General features: G+C 41.4%; 3 protein-coding genes across 16 annotated transcripts in view; all 3 read left to right on the forward strand.

The window, feature by feature from the left end:
* fnip1 (folliculin interacting protein 1) overlaps positions 1-19111 on the forward strand; it is a 43601-nt gene extending 24490 nt beyond the window's left edge. For all 4 annotated transcript variants that reach the window (XM_005173917.6, NM_001127465.2, XM_005173916.6 and 1 more), the window contains 10 exons: positions 1744-1879; positions 2947-3148; positions 3232-3317; positions 8077-8223; positions 8825-8994; positions 9755-10910; positions 11069-11234; positions 12897-13091; positions 14868-14983; positions 15853-19111. In XM_005173917.6, the coding sequence (XP_005173974.2) occupies positions 1744-1879; positions 2947-3148; positions 3232-3317; positions 8077-8223; positions 8825-8994; positions 9755-10910; positions 11069-11234; positions 12897-13091; positions 14868-14983; positions 15853-15931 (2453 nt within the window). In that variant the 3' untranslated portion in view covers positions 15932-19111. The remainder of the gene's footprint in view (positions 1-1743; positions 1880-2946; positions 3149-3231; positions 3318-8076; positions 8224-8824; positions 8995-9754; positions 10911-11068; positions 11235-12896; positions 13092-14867; positions 14984-15852) is intronic.
* The window catches only part of ddx46 (DEAD (Asp-Glu-Ala-Asp) box polypeptide 46), an 800864-nt gene that overhangs the window by 543250 nt on the left and 235985 nt on the right, over positions 1-21629 (forward strand). The gene's annotated exons all lie outside the window — the stretch shown is intronic.
* Positions 20423-21629, forward strand: part of rapgef6 (Rap guanine nucleotide exchange factor (GEF) 6) — a 77479-nt gene continuing 76272 nt past the window's right edge. For all 11 annotated transcript variants that reach the window (XM_073935544.1, XM_073935551.1, XM_073935547.1 and 8 more), the window contains exon 1: positions 20423-20907. In XM_073935544.1, coding sequence (XP_073791645.1) covers positions 20803-20907 — 105 coding nt within the window. In that variant the 5' untranslated portion in view covers positions 20423-20802. The remainder of the gene's footprint in view (positions 20908-21629) is intronic.

A 21629-nucleotide genomic window follows, 5' to 3' on the forward strand; every position in this document is an offset into this window, starting at 1 on the left:
GTGAGTTTATAATGGCATGACAGTTCACCGGAAACACCTGAGAGAACTTAATGAAACAAAACTACAGTCCCTGTGCATGTTATACCCCATCGGACTGGAAATAATCCAGTGATCCTGAACAGCTTCCTCTGTGCTGTTACTGTGGTATGACCAGGTCAGGCTGTGGTATAATATTGGCCTGATGCCTCTGAGATTTGCAGCTTTCTGAAATGCAGTGGGCCTGGAAAAGCTTGTGCAATGGAAAGTGGCGTGATGGTCTGGGCCACATAGCTGGGATCCCTCGCTCTGGCTAATGCTGCATCACATGCACATGCTTATATTTAGCAGATCCCAAAAAAACAGGCCTGCACTGGTTAATGAGGAGGCTAATTCAGGCCTGCGTCGGCACAGGCGTTTCATCTGCATTGAGCTTCTGGAGTGTCTCCTCTTATTATTAATGTGACTCTGGAGACCCGCTGACCCCACAGCGTAAAGGCTAAAGCTCTGTTAAAGTGGTGTGCGTGCGTGCGTCTGTGTGTTGTTCACCAGCAGAACATCTTTATTATTAGTGCTTCAGTGTAATTCCATGCTTGTATTGTCACTGAACTGTCTATCTTGGTTGACTGCTCTGTTTAAGCTGCATCATGTTTTAGTCCAATAGCAGTGCTCCATTTCTAAACTGAGAGCACTTTGATGGACGCTTTTAAAAATGTGTTCCTGGGAAGAACTTTAAGTTATTTTAACTGGAAAATCACGTCTGTAATATTTTATTTTATTTATTAGTTTTTACATTATTTTTTATTTAATCGATTTTTTTTTAAACATTTTATTTATTTTTTTATTGTATTTTTTATAATTAATTTATTTTTTTATTATATTTAATTTTCTTATTTTCTTAATTTAATTTAATTTTGTGTTTTGCTTCACAACGTTTGTGCCATCACTTGCTCTCAATACACAGATCAGCAAACAATGACTGACTTTTGTGAATCTGATTCAGTGGTTCAGTTGTGCATATATAATGAACCCATATAAAAAATTAAATACTGTAGTAATCCATAGCAAATACTGTAGTGTTTTTAAACCATACTATTATTCAAGTTTAAGTGCCCATAACCTGGAAGGTGCGATTGTTTTGTTTTTCTCGAAATGTGATGCAGTTCCTAGAGAAATGAAATATATCAAATAAGTAAACAGTGGGTGTGGCTTTTTTTTAATTTACTGCGAGCTGATTGGATGTAGTAAAGTAGACGTTAGATTCAGAAAGATGGGGAAAAGGGTTTGGGGAGAGTTATTACAGCCTAACAGACTCCTCCTGCTCACTATTTCTGTTAGATGTCAAAACTGACAGCTGGAGGGGTGTGGTTAAGTGTTAGCCCCGCCCAATTCCTAAGATGTGTAATCTGACTGAAATAAAACAAGACGTGCATTTACAGATCTTAATTAAAGATTACAAGGGCAACTACTTTATTTATTTTTTCTGTCTTACTGTCATGCACAGATGAATTGATCAGCCCAAAACTAGCAATGCGAGCTAACAAAATCAATATTGCTAGATTTGATTCCGTGTAATGTAATGTGGTGATTCTGCTGTTGCTTCGGTAACTCGACTATCCAAATATATTATAACTAATAACTAAACGTGTATATTATACTACCATACACCGCTGTAATCTAATGCAGTTTTACTGCAGTATTAGACTTTGCTGTTCTGAATAGCTGTGTGTGTGTAGAGTGTGACCTGCTCTTGTCTTGTACACACAGCGTCTTTAAGCAGTCTGCTGATCACACCGTTCCCGTCTCCGGGCTCTTCTCTGACCAGCAGCTGTGCCAGCAGTTACCAGAGGCGCTGGTTACGCAGCCAGACCACCAGCCTGGAGAACGGAGTCTTCCCCAGATGGTGCGACACACACACACACACACTTAAAGCTTTTCTAACACACACACACTTAACAGCTCGTCTAATGGCCCGTTTCCACTTGAGTGATACGGTACGCTTCGGTTCGGTACGCTTTTATGGCCGTTTCCACTGTCAAAGGGTACCTGAAAGCAAACCGTACCGTACCACTTATTGGCCCCCCTTTGCAAAGGGTACCATAAGGCGGAGGGATGTATTCATATATTTGTTTATTTATTTATCTAATATGATCGCAGACAATACAGCAGGTAATTTCACACTGTCATTGATCTGCAGTTATAATCAAGTCATGTTCATAGTAAGGTTATTAATGAACATTTGTACAGTATTGATGTGTATAAAGCATCTGTTTTGTGAGAAGTTCTGCTCATATGATATATGACCAACCTGTACAGTGTTACTGTGACATTTCCTCAAGTAAAAATCACTTTCAATTAAACTTTGTCATGCACTACACCCATCTAAAGGGATCTTTTGGCAGTGGAAACGCAAACCTGATAAAGGTGACCCATACCAATCCGTACTGTACCACTCAGTGGACACGGACCATAAGACACACGGCTTGTCTAACACACGCATGCATGCTCAACACACACGCAGCTCGTCTGAAACACTTGCAACACACACAATCTCTCTCCCGCTCTCATTCACACACACACACACACACACACACACACACACACACACACACACACACACACACACACACACACACACACACACACACACACACTTACAGCTTGTCTAACACTCACTCACACATGCACACACAACACACAGTTTTACTGCACAACAGCTACAGCACATTATCAATTTTTCATTTATTTTTTTTTTTGTTGCAATAAAGTCAGTGAAGTGTTTTATTTTCTCAGACATCAGGCTTCAAACTACATGATGCATCTCTTTCTTCAGATATTCTGCTTTACTAACACAGTAACACGTCTTTACTGCCTCTTTTTCAGCCGGCCACATGCAGTACAGTCAGACTAGCTGAGATGGCGTTGTTGCATTATTAGACTGTGATTGCATCATTAAATGTGTTTCTGCAGGTCTGTGGAGGAGAGCTTCAACATGTCTGACGAGAGCAGCGGGCCGAGTCTGGGTGTCGCCCGCAAGAAGAAGATCGCCATCGGGGTCATCTTTCAGCTGTCGCCCAACGAGGAGGAAAACACAAAGTTCCAGGACTTCTTCTTCTCCCACTTCCCACTGTTCGAGAGCCACATGAACAAACTGAAGAGCGCCATCGAGCAGGTTAGACTCGGCCTGGGTTTATAGAAGAGTGTGTCCACTCTCAATGTGTGTAACTCAATCTCTGTGTGTGTGTGTGTTTGAAGGCGATGATACTGAGCCGCAGGTCAGCCGATGCCAACCAGAGAGCCTTGGCGTACAGTCGGATGGTGGACGGCCTGAATGAGTTCAGGTGAGTTTGTGCAAAAATTATGCAAAAATCACTTGCATGCAGGGTTTAAACCCAGTTGTGTGTTTGTGTGTGTCAGCAGTGTGTGTGAGTATCTTCAACAGCCTTTAATGATAAAGATGAGTGAGTTGTGTTTGTTCTAATCAGACTTGATGCAGAAACACTGTGATTGACATTCTCCTGCTGTACGTGTCATCAGAGGGGGAAAGCCCCGCCCACTAGTTCCCATTTCTCCATCTCATTAGCATAATCAGCAGGCCTGAGTGAGAAGCAGCCGTCTGTCCATTAGCCATTAGAGTGTTTGAGCTGCTGAAGATGATGTCAGCATAGACTAAGAGGATTATAGATGTATATAGATTACAGTATGTTTTACTTGTCTAGAAAATGCTTCTTAATTTAAAAATTGTTAGATGTTTGGACCAGAAACGAGACAAAAAACTCTCAGTAAGAAAAGATTTTGCAGTGTAGTGTCAGATATTGAAAGAGGAGTAGTGTTATACCCGTATTGGACAGGTAATTGATGAATTTTCTTGTGCAGAAGGGCTTGTTCTTCAGTCCTGGTGTATTTAAAAAAAAAAGCTTAATGTGTGTGAGAGCTTCAGGGGTGATCCTCTACACACACACACACACACACACACACTCTCATACTTCCAGTCATATGCCTGCTGGTCAGTGGCCAGAGCAACCCGAGCCGACACACTATCTCTCCCACACACTGTCAGGACGGACCAGAATAGTCAATAATGTGCAAGAGAACAGACAAACAAATATTTCAGATTTCCCACCTCCGCATGGCTTATTACACTCTCTGAGTGTTCCGTTCATCCGGGTGTGGGATCAGAGGAAAGGATGAAGCTTGACAGTCCAGAAACCTTGTTATTTATTCTATTTTATAAAAAGGTAGTGCAATCTGTTAAGCACTGACTGAAAAAGCATGTGACTTGCTCTAAAGTGAGGTCACTTCCTGTGGTAGGCAAGTCTGCAAGGCAGTTAAAACCAGACTCAAATGCTCCCTACATAGACTGTAAAAGATAAGGATGTAGTATCCGTGACGTCACCTATAGGTTTCTGAAAAGCGCAAATGAAGCTAGTAGACGTCGCCAGCCGGTGCCATTTTGTTCGTGCATCATCGCTCCAGCCGGGGGTAACCAAATAAGGGCAAAGAGGCGGAGCGTGAGCGGAGCAACAGTCGCCTGCTGGCATTTTGCTTAGACGGGCTTTTCTGTGGGAGAAACTCTGAATACTTCATTACCTGCGACTCGCTTGTGTTCTGACCACATGTGCTCGGCTGTTCACTATATCAATGAAGCGTTTAGTCTTTTAAAGACACTGCTGTAACACACTGAGCCACTAAACATTGTTCTTATGACGGTTTTCTTATTACTAAAGGAGGAAAACTTAAATCACTTCCAAACACTTCAGATATAGTGTGTGTTAGTAAATGCAGGACTATTGATGAACTCCAGCAGAACACTGTATGACGACACTTCAGATGACTGATCTAGAGCCTACAGCTGATCAGTCTGGCAGATTCTGGAGTGCAGTACAGCTCTAAAGAACATTATAAATGATCCTAAATCAAGCAAATACATGTATAGAGATGGTGTACAAGTATATCATTTCACTCATCTGGGAAATGGAGACCACGTTTGAGCACAATTAAGTGTACACAGCATACCAAATCATCTGATATTTGAAAGAAATGATTCCAAAGGGCGACTGACTGTGTAAAGCCACACAAAACAACACAATGCAATGAATATGCAGAGTTCAGCAGCTAATCAGCCGGAATCAGCTGAGGTGACTGTGACCAGCGAGACCTAGCTGCCACTCAAATGGCCACTCCTTTAATTGTGCAGACTTAATAAAAATGAAATGGATAAGTTAAAAAAAAAATGTACCCCCTCACAGTTGTCATGAAGGGTAATATTAGCAATGTACACCAAAATCGTTCTTTGTATCAGGCTGTAAATCCTTTTTTTCTGCTGTAAAGTTTACCATTTTAACACTGGGCTCAATAGAAATCTGCTCCTATGGAGCCTGGACTAGCGGAATCTCCATGAGTTGCAGTTTCAGATACTTCCGTATTAGCTTCACGAGGGAGAGCGGGACGGTGACGCTTGGTTCCCTATTATATTAAAGCATTTTTTATTTTTACAGTTATAATCTGTTCAGTTTACTGTAAATACATTTGTTTTATTTTTTTCCAGTTCAACTGAAATAAATGGGAGATGCTTAATGTGTCGTTATTCTAGAATGAGACCTTTATGGTACAAAATTGAATTCATTAATTTTGATTAATTCTTCCAAATATTCTATCATGCCTGCGACAACTAATAAATGTGTTAATATGAGTTTAGTAGCTGTAGTGTAGTGTGGGTACCTGTAAAAAAATCAATTCCAATGAGCTGGACTGATGAAGGAACGTGCATGTTGTTTTCTGTCAGTCCACAGCTCAAGGTGTCGCTTTACGGTTCCCACGGGTCACAGAGATTTCTGGAATATCATAGAATTTTAAAATGTGTATATTATATAATAAAAGTCTAGGATTTTTTTTATTTATTATTATTATTATTATTATTATTTGTCCAAATCATAAAATGTCATTGATTATTGTTTGTCATATTTAAAAGTTTTTTTTTTGGTTTCTGTTTACTCAATGTTGTGTTTGTACTGTGTTTATGCGTTGTTATGCGTTTTGCCTACTGTTATGATTAGGCTTTTTTGTGCCATTTTTCCTCGGGTCACATGCTGTTAGCTGGCTGTACCATAATACTGTCAGTGGCTGTGTTTTTCTGTTCAGTTCACAACACAAATGCAGCCTGTATTTTCTGTTCATTATTGATCATGGAAATTGAGCTTTTCAGTCAGTGAAAGTCTGGAAAAGTCAATGAATTTGACATTTGGCTTGTAGGGGGAAGCCTGGGTTCATGAAAGTAGACCTCGGCTTCATAACTCTTACCTAATCCAGAGCTAAAACGGTTCTGTCTGTGAGCTGAAGCTTTTTATAGCTCACTACACACTAACTTCAGTACTGAGAAGAGTAGTACGGCTTGGGAAGGGTTTGTCCTTCTTCCAAGTGTCACGTTGTTATCGGTGCGCTCCCGCTATCTGCATCTTTCCCTACGCATAATCAGCAGCAGTACCTGGAAACGACATGTGGGAGATCTCCCTGCTGCTCACTTTACAGCATGCATTGCTCCTCTGATGATGTCCTGCGTGTCCTGAACTCTGCTTGGTGTATAGTGAAGCAGAGGGGCACTTGTTCAGCTGGAGCAGTTCTTCTTATCAGTCTTTGCTGGTCTCCTAACAGTTCATCATATTAGCATCATACATGCCACCGATACCACAAAAAAACTGGCATCAGTATTGAAGAGTACTTGAACCTATAAAGCAGGGGTCTCAAACTCTTGGTTGGGGGCATTACATGGCCATTTTAACATTCAAGCACAAGAAGAAAGTGCAAACCTGATGTAACTGATGCATCTCAGGACAACACGCATGAGGTTTATATTTCAAGCGTTACCTGTCAGCAGTGCCAATGCAAAACAACATGTTCAGTGGTGTCACACATCTGCTGTGGCTGGTGTGTGTGATTGTGTCCGAGCATTAGACACACACGGTTATTCTTACACAGAATTAATGCAGTGAAACTTTAGCGTTTTGTTTCTCCTTGCACGTACTGAAGGAGAGGTTTAAATTGCTATAAAAGTACTACAAATACTAGGCATAATAATAATTATGATTCTGTCCTAAGTAATTGTTGCTTAAGCAAATGTTTAACAGATCGCGTAAGAACAGCAGAAAGCAGTTCGGGGAACATTATTGTCTGTATTGCTGTTTGTTTTTCTTTATATACTACTTTTTTCTGTGAAACACCAACATAAAAAGGGGAAAAGTATGCATATAATTTAATGTTTAATTCAACCAGCTTGACGTTGAAATGTTACTACTGTACATAGTTTTTGTACAAATCTTAATACACATGAGGAAAACCCATTAAATGAGACCATTTATCTAGAATATTAGCAAAATGAGCACGTTACACCACCAGCATGGCATGTAAGCCACGAAGAAGTGTTTTTACAACAAAATACAGGTGGAATAAAACCAATATGACCCTTGAATAATGGTAAAAAATATAGCACTTACTATCAAATATTTCCAAGGTTTCCACGTTTACCCAGCCACAGGAATAATCTGCATGTGTGTTACTCTCGACTGAGAGAAACCGAAATTAAAACTATTGATCATTTCAATGTGCTGATGTCATTGGCACATGAACAGCTCCCTCTTTTTGTCAAACTATTTCATAACAATATCAAGATGCAATTTAATCATAACTTAAATTAAAACAGCTATCATAACATTCAGTATGCGAGTCGTTTTAGATTCTCAAAGCCATAGAAATTAAAAATGTAAAACAGGAAATGCATTAGGACTATTGTTATTGTTTACATCCCTCAAAATAGTCTGGCTTTATGCGACGGCACAATAATGATAGTGATTTAAAAATATATATACTTTAATAAATATTTCCTGTGGGCCTGCAGATGATTTGTACTATGGTATTTGTATTTATTCCTATCTCTCAGCTTTAGCTACTGTAACATCTCCCTTGTTGAGCTCTGGCCTGCAGCCTGTGTTCCTCTGCTGTGTCAGATGTTAAATATGCTGAACAGGCCTTCGCCGGCCGGGACAGCCCTGTGCGATCAAGTGCCGTTTGTTTTAGCGTCTGACAAAAGCTTTTCTGTTTTTTTAGGACCACCATCTGCAACCTGTACACGATGCCACGAGTGCCAGAGCCCGTCTGGCTCACCATGATGTCTGGACCCCCAGAGAAGAACCAGCTCTGTGGACACTTCATGAGGGAGCTGGCCCTGCTGATGGAGCAGGCCTCCAAGAACCAGTTCAGTAACCGCACTCACACTGCTCTATTTAATCCATCTTTATTATGTTTACTTTCTATGTTTATTTGATTATTTACTTACTCATTTGTTTATTTGTTTACGTAATTACTTATTTACTTGTTTACTTTTTTGCTTATTTAATTTCTAAATTATTTACTTGTTTTTTTTTATTGTTATTATTTGTTTGACTTGTATATTTATTTACTTGTTTGCATATTTTTCTTTTATTTTTATCATATATGTTTTGTTTATTTACTTTTACTTGTTTATTTGACTTTTTTGTATTTTTTTTATTTACTTGTTTGACTTATTTATATACTTATTTATTGCTTTGTTTATTTACATGTTTGAATATATATTTAATTATTTATTTCACCAGGAAGGTTATTTTTTTTTAAGGTACTTAAAATAGTAAAAACCATATTCAATTAAAAAAACAGTTTGAAAATAGACATAGATGCTGTAGATCACATGCATCTTAAAGCTTGTTGCATACATAAAGAGCAGATTTAGAATACTCATTGCATGCTGTGATCAATGTGAGTGGTGGTCCTGTTTTTATTATTAACTTGTCTTGGCTTGCTTTCTCTCCTTCATTAGATTCCTTCCTGCACTTCTGACTGCGGTGCTCACTAATCATCTGGCCTGGGTTCCCACGGTCATGCCGAACGGTCAGCCACCCATTCAGATCTTCCTGGAGAAACACTCCTCGCAGAGTGTGGACATGCTGGCGAAAACACACCCCTACAACCCGCTCTGGGCACAGCTCGGTAAATCACGCAGAAATCATGAGGTTCGCCCCCTAGTGGAGCTTTGATGGAAATCACCAAAACACTCCATGCCTAATCAAACACGCCTGAAAATGAAAACATAAGCATGACGTTTTTACCAGCAGGTGTGTTTGATTAGGGATGGAGATAAACACCGGCTGTATCTGAAATCGCACCGCTATACCCTTAATAGTGCTCTGGTTTAGGCAGCACCATTTCTAGTGGTGTCTGAAACCATGGTGAACGATATGAAGTGCACTCAATCAACCCACAATGCACAGCAATAACGAGTCTTCGACCCATGAACACCCAACAGCTACAATCAGCCCATAATGCACTGTATGCATGCTGAATGAATTTCCACGTCTGACCACTAGATGGTGTCTAAAGCACAATCCAGGTGTATAAACTAGTGTAAAGTTTAAAAATACAATATGATTTAAATACTGTAATGTTTGTGGACTGAAATGAAAAGTCTTTGTTTGGTTACTGATAGACAGAGGGTTAAATGACTATCACAGGGTCTGAGCCAGAAATGTAAATCTGTGTTAGGGATGTATTAAAACACAAACAAACAGCATTCCTTCAGTGCACTGAATGCTGGAATTCACTCACTCATTTCATTCACTGCTGTAAGTGGACTATATTAGTGGACTATTGTAGGGAATAGTGAATGAGGGTACAGGGAGCTACTCTACTGGCTGACTGAAAATTAAGTCTGTGTGTATATACTCCATTGCTGATAGTGTGCTTGCTGTAGGTGACCTGTACGGGGCGATCGGCTCGCCGGTGCGTCTGTCCCGTACGGTGGTGGTGGGCCGGCGGCAGGAGCTGGTGCAGCGACTCCTCTACCTGCTCACCTACTTCATCCGCTGCTCGGAGCTGCTGGAAACACACCTGCTGGAGAGCGCCGAGGACGAGGCCATCGTGATGCCCGGATCCCTCATCACCACATCACTGCGCCGCGGAGAGGTGGAGGAGTCCGAGTATGTGCTGGTCACTATGCACAAACCCAGCCGAGACTACCTGAGCCAGGGGGACAAATCTGACCCTGCAAACCCAGACGAACACCAGACAGAGCACACCAGTGATGTTCCGGTCTGCAGAGTGGCCGACAGCCCACTGTTCGACACCCGGCTGGAGACCCTAGTCAAAGTGGGATCCACCTCTCCGTCTGAGAGAAGAGCCTCCGTGGAGGTGCAGGAGGCGCAGGCTGAAGCTGGAGGCGTTCCCATCAGGATCCACCATCCGTCCGACTCACTGCTGGAGAAAAAACCCCCGGACAAGAGCTTTCCAGACATCGAACCCTCAGCCAAAGTCACATTCCTCATCGGCGACTCCATGTCTCCTGAATCTGACCTGGAGAGCCGGCAGCAGAAGGTGGAGCAGGAGATACGGAGACACAAGCAGAAGCTCCTCAGAGACGCTCAGCAGACTAACACTGAGAATAAACTCCAAGTGGACCAAATCAAGAGTAAATCCAGAGAATTTGTGACTGGAAGGACGCCTCGGTGGAGTGCGAGTGCGCAGGAGGACTGTGTGGACATGTTTGAGGAGTACTTCAGTGAGGACAACCCTGTGCAGACCTTGACTATTGATGATGTCTACGGGAAACATGCACCGAAAGACAAGTCCGATGTGCAGCTGGAGTGTGTGCGTGTGGACGCCGGCTGCTGTAAAAGCTGCAGTTCTGCTGATCTGGATAAAGGCATTGAGATCTCTCTGAGTGTCCCTTCAGCTGTAGAGCAGAAGAAAGCAGCTCCTCTGAATGACTGGGAGATCCCTCGAAACGAGAGCTCGGACAGCGCTCTGGGGGACAGCGAGAGCGAGGACGCAGGCCCCGATCTGCCCAGAGCGGACCCCGATGGAGCCTTCGACAGCGACTTCCAGGACGAGCTGGAGCTGCCGCTGCCCGGGTGAGTCTGATATTAAACTCTACATCATTTGCTGTATTGCAGTGCACACACACACACAAATATAAACATGTTGTGTCATATGACCCCTAAAGTACACACATGATCTTTGCAGAAGTGTGTGAAAGTGCTGATAATAAACATGATTGGATGTTTTGCAGGGCGAAGCTGGTGGAGAACTACTCTAAACCCAGCATCGCTAACTTCGGCAGGTCGTTGTTTGGAGGTTACTGCCCCTCATACGTTCCAGACTTCGTTCTGCAAGGAGTCCCCAACGATGAGAAGCTGAAGCAGAACCTGGTGTCCGACCTGGCTCACGCTGTGCAGGTAACCACTAAATGCACATTTCATCTGCTGTTGCCAGCCAGCTTATCTTGCAATGCCTCAGGAAGCTCCTTTCTGCAAACGCGTTAGACTTCTGGCCCAAATCCACAAAACTTCTGTATTATAATAAACGTTTTCTCTTTAAAAAGCAGGAAGAACTGTTTCTCGAAAACTGTTCACAAAGTTGCTGAGATGAACTTCTACTAGGGAATAGAGGTCAAACTACAGGGCTCACAAACCTCTAGCCTGACCTAACGGGGCTGTTATGGTTTCTAGTCGGGCTACCAGATATTAATCCGCCGTAATGAGAGGAGCATATAGCTTATTATAGTGCCTGTGCATTCGCTCATATAATGGATAACTGTTGTCTGTTAATGTTCATGCATTGAGGAATCACTATCAACATGTGTGTTGAATTAGCGTTTGTGCTAACTGGGGTTGTTAAAAGTACTTTGGTATCAAGTTGATTAAAAAGAATAATAAATCAATAGAGGTATACCGACCAGTTTGTCACGTGATTTTCTTTTTCAGAGACAGTTAAAAAATTAAATAATTATAATAATTAGTTCATTCATTCATTTTCTCTTCAGCTTCGTCTCTTCATTAATCAGGGGTCCCCACAGGGGAATGACCCGCCAACTTGTCCATCACATGTTTTACACAGCGGATGCCCTTCCAGCTGCAACTCTGGGAAATACCCACACACTTCCATTCACACTCATACATGAAGGACAATTTAGAATATTCAATTCGCCTATAGCACATGTGTTTGGACTGTAGGGGAAACCGAAGCACTCTGAGGAAACCCACGCCAACATGGGGAGAACATGCAAACTCCACACAGAAACACCAACTGACACAGCCGGGGCTCAAACCAGCGACCTTCTTGCTTTGAGGCGAGAGCGCTACCCACTGCCCCACCGTGCAGCCCTAATAATAATAATAATAATAATTGTAATATTTAAATGAACGTTTGGTTATAGTTAATCATCTCCTATAATGCATGTCATAACTTGTTGGTTACGTTTTACAATGAGGATGTATTAGTAAATGTTCATTACTGCATTTACTATTGTAAACAACCTGTGAACAGTGCATTTATTACAGTATTTGTTCATATTAGTAAATAGTAATAAAGTCTTAGCTCATGATAACACGCATGAGTTTGTGTGTTAATGCATTGGTAAATGTTGAACTGTGATTAATAAATGCTATACTAGTATTATGCATAATTAGTTCACTTTAGTAAATACATTAACTAATGAAATCCTATTGTAAAAACAATTAGAATCGGAAATTTTACAGATCATTAGACTATTTCTACACTGAGAAAAAAGTTTCCCCTTGAAGGTTTTTAAGATATTTCTCAAATATTGAACTGAGAAATTGTGTGGGTTTTATTGTAAATTTAGTTATTTGTTTATTGTTTAATATCTTACTGTATTTTAAAAACGGTTATAATTATGTAATATGTCTTTATTAATAGTGATCTTGCCATGTAATAGCCATAAGTGCTGATGTGGCAATAAACAAACAAACAAATACATTTAAGGAATGGAGAGACGCCTGAAAGTAAAGCGGAGACTGGAGACAGTACCTGAGTGCAGAGCTGTTGAATGTAAACTGAGTGTGTGTGTGTGTGTGTGTGTGTGTGTGTGTTTTCAGCATCCGGTGCTGGACGAGCCCATCGCGGAGGCCGTGTGCATTATTGCAGACACAGAGAAGTGGACGGTGACGGTGGCCAGCAGCCAGAGACGCTCCTCTGAGAAACTGGGTAAAGAGGTGCTGGTGTCCAGCCTGGTGTCGGGTCTGCTGCAGTCCACACTCCAGCTCTACCGCCTCAACCTGTCCCCAAACTTCGTGAGTGACTCGCACACACTGACAGATACACAATAACAGCTTGTGTGTTTGAAAAGGTACAAATAAATTCAGTGTACTGGATAGTTTGTGATTTATGATTTTTTTTTTTTTTGCTAAATGGGGTTTTGGAATTACTGGTATTCTGGAATTTATTGGGTAAATGTGTTTACATTATAGTTTGTCCCTCTCAATTTTTGTGCATCAGTTTTTTGTGTGCATTTTCAAAATGTACGCATGTCTTGGCATTTCTTTTAAGCATTTTATTATGCCATAATCCAAAATGCTCATGAAAAATAAGTGACTGGAAACTTAGCTGGAGATGCACTGAATCTTGGCCAATTGTGAATTATTTCATTTTATTTTCTGCTGATTCTGATTTTTACTGATTCTGATTTTTTTTCTAATTATAATAATAATAATAATAATGAATAAACATCAAAGATCTTTGAACTATTGTGAAATGAGAAAAAAGTACAATTATAGACAGTGGAAAATTACATGCATTTCAAATGTTGTTAATGCAGTTTGAGGAATCTGTTTATTACTATTATTATTATTATTATTATTATTATTATTATTATAAGAAAAAAAATCTGACTCAAAAAAAATGATGGGCTTACATTGACTAACAGCTGATGAACAATAGAAACAGCGCCTCCATCAGTCCGTCTTGGGTCACTGCAGGGCAGACAGATACACATTAACATAATAATGGACATCATCACACTAATTAGTCAAGTCCGGAGTTTAATTTTAAATGATCACATGTATTGATGACTATAATTAGATGCACGCAAGTAGTGTGCATGCATGACTGAAATGTGCTGTGAATAGTTAAATAGACCTCTAGTGTCCACAGCTGTTTTACATTAACTGAAGTATAAATAAAGGCTGCGAGATCTGCGGGTTACAGAGGAAACTCTGAATGTGCAGTGTATTTAAACACACTTCATCTCCAGCACAACTAGATCAACTGAAGTTTTCCCTTAACATTTCACACCATTTACTTCAGTTCTATAAGTTTAATAGCTGTAATTGTACATTTAAAATAAAGTGTCTTCAGAAACAGATTATAAGAAATAAAATATATTTGCCTTTTACTAGTAGTCCACATTTACAGTTTAGCAATATTGTTATTTTAAACTGCATGAAGTGTAATAATACTTTAGTCAGCGCATTTGTAGTTCTGTTTTATTTATTTTTTTATTTTTTTTTAGGTCAAACGTGTCATTTACAGTATTAAAAATGCACAAGGTCAGTTTTGGTAAGCAATGTTAATAGAAGTCTTAAAGAAGCCCACATCCCAACATGCCCCGCCCCCTTTTCCCCTCACGCTGTGATTGTTCTGCAGTCCTGCAGAGGGCGCCAGCGCTGTACATCAGCACTCTCAGATTGAGTTGATTTTAGCCAGACTAGCTTCCTCAGATGATCCTGTCTGTCACTCAGTCATTACATCTGCTCTCTTCATTTCATTTATTCCAAACCTGACTGAGTTCATTTCTGCAGTCCAACTCAAAAGATGATATTTTGAAGAATGTTGGAAATCAGCAGCCACTGACTGACTTAGTATTTTTTCTTACTATGGAAGTGAATGGCTACCAGTTTGGGTAGTTGCAGAATTTTGATCAAAGTTATTCTAAAAAACCTGTTTTAAATGTTATTTATTGTTGTTTTATGGTCAGTAACGCATGTTTTATAGACACCTGTCATTCATAAATTTGAGTAAATATGGCCATTGAAGCTGATATGGAAGTAAACTGTGTGTGTGTGTTTCAGTGTATCATGCATCTGGAGGACCGTCTGCAGGAGCTCTACTTTAAGAGTAAGATGCTGGCAGAGTATCTGAGAGGACAAACACGGGTGCATGTGAAGGAGCTGGGCATGGTGCTGGGGTGAGAATACACACACACACACACACACACACACACACACACACACACACACACACACACTTACACTGCAAAAAATGCTTTTCTTACGTAGATTTTTTGTCTTGTTTCTAGTCCAAATATCTCACAATTCCTAAATCAAGAAGAATTTTCTAGACAAGCAAAACATTCTGTCTTGTTTTGAGAAATAATATGCCAATAATAAGTGAGTTTTTCCGTAAAACAAGCAAAATAATCTGCCAATGGGGTGAGCAAAATAATCTAACGTCAAAAGAAAAAACAAGATTAATTTGCTGACCCCATTGGCAGATTATTTTGCTTGTTTTACGCAAAAACTCACTTAATATTGGCATTTTATTTCTCAAAACAAGACAATTAGTTTTGCTTGTCTAGAAAATGCTTCTTAATATAAGAAATTTTAGATATTTAGACTAGAAATAAGACAAAATATCTAAGCAAGAAAAGCATTTTTTGCAGTGCACTCACACGCACGTACACACTTAGACACTAACTCTCACACTCACTCACTCTTAAACACACTGATATATCTATCATGCTGCTGGGGTGAGCATACACACACACACACACACACACACACTGATGAAGCGCATGCGCAGGCTTCACTCTCTACATCTGTCTACAGCAGAGGTTATGTGCATTTATTTTCATCAAATAAAGCTTTGTCCATCTTAGATCTTTTAATGTGGATTTTTCAAAATGTGCTTCTGTCATATCCATGAAGCGTTTTTCATATATTCAAAATGCTCATAATAATAGGTGGATGGAAACACACACACACACACACACATAGATACATACACACATACATACATGTTTCCTTAAGTGACGCTCTGCTGTTCTTCTCTCCGCAGGATCGAGTCCAATGATCTTCCCCTGCTCGCAGCCATCGCCAGCACACACTCCCCGCACGTGGCCCAGATCCTGCTGTAGGCGCGCAGACACGCACTCATTCCCCTCGGCGTCTGCAGGTCCAGGACTCCAGCGGGCCCCAGGGAGCCTGCGGGTGAGCAGACTGCAGGACAGATGCTCCCTCACCCGCTGGCGGCCCACAGGTGTCCTCTGCTGACCACAGAACAGCCGACTCCTGGTGCTAGATGCACAATTCCACTGTACACCGGGTCTCATTCACTAACCATGCGGATCTGTCACGAGTCATCAACACTTCCGCACCGTGATCGGTTCTAAATGTAGGAAAACAGTCCAGAGCAGCTGATGGCACGGGCACACAGCAATCAGCCCCTCCAGCATTTCATGACAGATAATCAGACTTATTGACTCTGAACTGATCGATTGCTGATATTGTTCTGCGGTGTAAATGCACAGACATGCACATCTTCATTTATGTAGATTTTCTGACTTGATTTCTGTAATTATATAAAGCAAACACAGAGAGAACCTAGACCTCAGCCCTGAAGCTGCTGGATCATATCTGAAATGCAGAATAATGCATCCGTGTGGTTTGACAACATCTCGCGTGGCCTACTTTAAACAGGCTTTGAACGTGTTCACACGGATCACACACTGCATGAGAAGCACATGTGATAATATCATCATTCTAATATATTTATATATCAGATTATTCACCAGGATTATGTTTCTGAATGCGACACCATGCAGACGGCGAGAGTCCGTGTCCCGACTGGTGAATATGTGCAGGAAATCTGCAGCATTTATCAGAAACGAGGACTCCACACAATGAGCTGATGTTCACTGGAGTTTACCGTAAATTCAGCAATTTGTGAAACTCTGGAGGGTCTGAAGAATTATGCGTGCCTGAGGTCTTATAAACATGCATAAAGAGCCCTACATATAACTAGTGATGTTATTTACAGGGTGAATGAAGAGTATCTAGACATCAACAGTTGATATTACAGTATATTAATAGAGATCCAAACGACAATCAGCTGCTGAATCCTGTGTAGAGATGATCAGTGTGTCTCAGGAAACGGCGCCTTTAGAGAGCAGACAGATTGATGAATGGCTGTTCAGGTCTCGATCACGCAGGATGGGTTTTTCATTATGGCGAGCGGCGTCATTTTAAAATGGTTTTCCATCTACATGTTTTGACGGATGGAGAAAAAGCGGCTGAGCATGAGGAGCGTTGATGCAGTGGTTGCCTAGCAACATAAAACACGCAGCGCTCTGCTCTTTAAGAGTCTTTTCTAAAGTCCACAGAAGTGCAGTGTGTTTTTATATGTGCGTTCCACATCCAACATCAAACCCTCATTAGCATTAACGCCCCATTCACACGGCGGGTCAACGTCAACGCTTGACTAAAGATGTGTCTGATGCGATCGTCATAGCAGCGTCAGCCAATGAAATTCTGTCGCCAATAGGCCACTGTCTAGCTGGTGTATTTGCAGACAGCGATCTGATTGGCTGACGCTTCCGTCGCCGCTTGAAATATTGAGCTAGTCCCAACTTCTGCATTGAGCAACGCCTCTGAATCAGCGCCGATGGATCCACAATGCAGTTCGGCAACGCCTGACGTCACCCATTCACAGTGAATGGGAAGCGTTGAAGCTGACGCCCTGTGTGAATGAGCCGTAAACCTCTCTTTCTGTAGTTTCAGAGCCATCATTAGCTCTTCTTCATTCATCTTGTAATTTTCTCTTTGAGGCTTTGAGGAAAGCCCTTATATGGAGCTGATGTGGGCGTGTATTATGCAAATGACGGGCGAGGCAGTGGCGCAGTAGGTAGTGCTGTTACCTCACGGCAAGAAGGTCGCTGGTTCGAGCCTCGGCTCAGTTGGAGTTTCTATGTGGAGTTTGCATTTTCTCTCTGCCTTCGCATGGGTTTCCTCCGGGTGCTCCCGTTTCCCCCACTGTCCAAAGACATGCGGTGCAGGTGAATTGGGTAGGCTAAATTGTCCCTAGTGTATGTGTGGATGTTTCCCAGAGATGGGTTGCGGCTGGAAGGGCATCCGCTGCGTAAAAACGTGCTGGATAAGTTTCATTCCGCTGTGGCGAACCCAGATTATTAAAGGGACTAAGCCGACAAGAAAATGAATGAATGAATTGACTGACAGAAGAACGAGTTTAAGAACACTCATGTGTGTGCGCTCGCGTTGTGGATCAGGAGGAAAACCTTCACAGCTCTCATGTGCGCAGAACACAATCATTAGTGAATGAGACCCACTCTTCCTTTCTTTCTTCCTTTCTTTACCTTCTCGTCTCTTCAAGCATCGTCAGATTGTAGAAGCCAAAGAAGATCCATCAAGAACAAACACTGAAGCCGCTCTCGGCCCTTCGTCAAATCCAGACCTGCTCCTTCAGCACTTATCAAATCAGTTTTATGATTTTCTTGATTTCTGTTCATTAATTGTGACAATCATGCAATATTTTTATTTTTCAATGTGTTTACAAGAGGATGAACCCTGTGCGGCTGAACTGAGCTCTACCTCACACACTTTTCTACCATGCTGAATCAAACATTTCGAGGTGACGTTTTCATTTTTCACCCAATCACGGTGGAAGCGTGGCATGAAGGAGCTCCGAGGATTCAGCTTTATGGTGTACCTGTTTTGGGCAAAGTCACTTTATCGGTAACACGAGCGTTTACCTGTCCCACGGGAAGGATTAAGGGATGTATTTTTGTTTAGTTAGTCGTTTAGACGTGACATGCTGTGTAACATACCTGTATTAAGGCTGATCCAGGAACAGTCAACAATCATGTGTTTTCAGGACTGAAATGCTGAAACTCTTCATGCAGACTCCGCTTCCCTCGCCGCCGGATTGTTTACCTGGGAGAGAGCGATTGGATGGTTTTTGGGTCGTACAGTCTTAATCAACACGACATGAACACAAACGGACTTTGCTTTCTTGGTTTTAGCTGGTTAACACATGTACGAGGGAAACATGCAATTCATTTGATGTTGTAGAGGAAAGCTCTGTCTTCACGTCTCCTCTGCAGATGATGTATTTATATCTGATTGTTTCTTTATACAGAAAATAATAATAATTTATTCACATGGCATGCGTTGATAAATGTTGTATATACTGCTTAGATTTTCTTGATGTATTTGTACATAATGCCTTCTTTTTGACTTCTCTTTGTTTCCCAGTTTTTATGGGGATCCTGTGCAATAAATATGGCAACAATACAGATATACATGATGTTGATTGTGTATGCATTACAGCAGCTTTATCCCTCTCAGTCTGTGTCTGTATGTAAATGTATAACGGCTCGCAGGATGTCTAAAATAACAAATGTATGGTTTTATTTGAGGTGGGGATTTGAAGAGCGTTTCACCATACCTGACTGTTCACTAGAACCCTAAACAACAACAGCAAAGCTAAAGCAAAACGGGTTGTGTTTACATTTTGCGAAATACCTAGATATATGTCCCATTCTGCTCCTTATTACAAGCTGTAAATGCGTCTCTGCTGTGTCTATCTGAGCTATTTCAGCTCAAACTCAAACACACACTGTAATGTTCTCCAACTCCCTGACACTTTCAGGCTTTGATCCTAATTGTGTTTTGGTGACTGTCGCTTTAAATGCAAATGAGATTCAGAAGAGGGCGGAGCTACAGACGGCTGTGCATCACCATAGTGACAGATGTAAAACAGTAGTGTGTGTGTGTGTGTGTGTGTGTGTGTGTGTGTGTGTGTGTGTGTGTGTGTGTGTGTGTGTGTGTGTGTGTGTGTGTGTGTGTGTGTGTGTGTGATGCTTCTGTCAGTCTATGTGGCTGAGAAACTAGTGTACTCTACTAGTTTTGTTGGTGTACTCTAGTACACACTAGATTGTTCTATAGTTAAAACACTAGTTTCTTGGTGAACTCCAGTTCACACACTAATTTCTTAGTGTACTCGGGTACCCACACTACTTTGTCAATGTACAGTAGTTTCCCTGTGTTTTCTCGTGCACACACTAGTTTCTCAGTGTCCTCCACTAGTTCCTCTATGTTCTCTAGTATACACACTAGTTTGTCAGTGATTTAGTACACACACTATGTTGTCAGTGTACACTAGTTTCTCAGTGTGCTCTAGTATACACTAGTTTCTTAGTGTGCTCTAGTATACACTAGTTTCTCAGTGTGCTCTAGCACACACTAGTTCGTCTGTACTTCTTTAGTTTGTCAGGGTGCTTCAGTATACAGTCTGTCAGTAAACTTCTAGTTTCTCAGTGTGCTCTAGTACATATTAGTTTCTCAGTGTACTCTTTTTAGGCTGTCAATGTGCTCTAGTACACACTCTACGTTGTCAGTGTACACTAGTTTCTTAGTGTGCTCTAGCACACACTAGTTCGTCTGTACTTCTTTAATTTGTCAGGGTTTAGTATACAGTCTGTAAGTATACTTCTAGTATTTCAGTGTACTCCTTTAGGCTGTCAGTGTGCTCTAGTACACACTCTACGTTGCCAGTGTACACTAGTTTCTCAGTGTGCTCTAGTACACTGAATAGTTCCTCCGTGTTCTCTAGTACACACTGGTCTCCAACAGCAGCAGCAGCGGCGGCTCGTCATGTGAATGTTGTTGCGGCTCTTCTTCTTCAGTCATGGGCTTCTGCTACTGGACCCTTCAGCTCGGAGGATCATACGAGCCTCCGGTTATTAATGATGATTTACAGTCGCAGATGGAGAAGTGTCCGAGGAATGAAGGATTTGTTTTTGCCAACTTTCGCCGTTTGTGATTCGCGCTTGATTTTCAGCAGCGCTTGGACTCAACTTCTCATGCTAACTGAAGCTAACTCAAATCAATGCCAGATTTGTCCTGCTCCCCAAGCGCTTCGTGATGAAATTCACGTTTTATTTCATTCCATTTTTATATTTAACACCGTTTTAACGTCGCACTTGGATTTATGAAGTTTTTATTCCCGGAAACCATAGAGTTTAATATGAATTCCTCAGTGGATTTATCGCTGAAGAGAGCGCTGAAAACTCCTCCGACACGACGGACTGCTGAGGTAAAACACACACACACACACACACTCAATCACAAAATCGATCACAACACGTGGGAAAATTAGAAAACACACTTTTAAGACGTCAATTACACGCAGTAAATCTGATCGATCGGCACAATGAACTCTTGTTTGTTTCGATTCGGGAATCATACAGTTGTTCACGGCAGACTCATGATCGACTCGTGCGACTGTTTCATAAGGCTCACCACCCTTCAGCTGCACGTCTGCAGTTGTTTAATGTTGTGTTTTTGTGTCTGCAAGTGATTTGTTGTGTCTTTTATGAAGTTATTAGTGTAGTAGTTTGACAGATGTGCATCTGCTCCAGTCTGATTCTCAGCGCAGTAAGTTAGGGGTGCAGCAGTGTCAGATCAACACGTCCGTGTAAAACATCTGATATCAGCTTTATGTGTCAGCAGAAGTGTTTTATGAATTAGCAGAGATCAATATGAGTCTCACTTCTGCATTCCAGCTGTGCCGCCGGACACTTCGAGATGCGGGCTGTGTCTCAAATCTTACTGAGCGCCCTTACTAGACAGCATATTAGTCAGTGAATGCGAAGTGAAGTGTTGTGTATTTCTGGTGCGATTATTATTATTTTTAAATATGAAGATTAATTTACTGGCTGTGTGTTAGAATGAATGACGCTGTTAATACGGCCCCGTGCTGATGCACACTTCACAGGATGTCTCGCTCACTTGATCTTGATTTAAAGTGTTTATTCC

This window comes from Danio rerio, chromosome 21, assembly GCF_049306965.1.
Source record: "Danio rerio strain Tuebingen ecotype United States chromosome 21, GRCz12tu, whole genome shotgun sequence".
In the NCBI taxonomy this organism is placed as follows: Eukaryota; Metazoa; Chordata; class Actinopteri; order Cypriniformes; family Danionidae; genus Danio; species Danio rerio.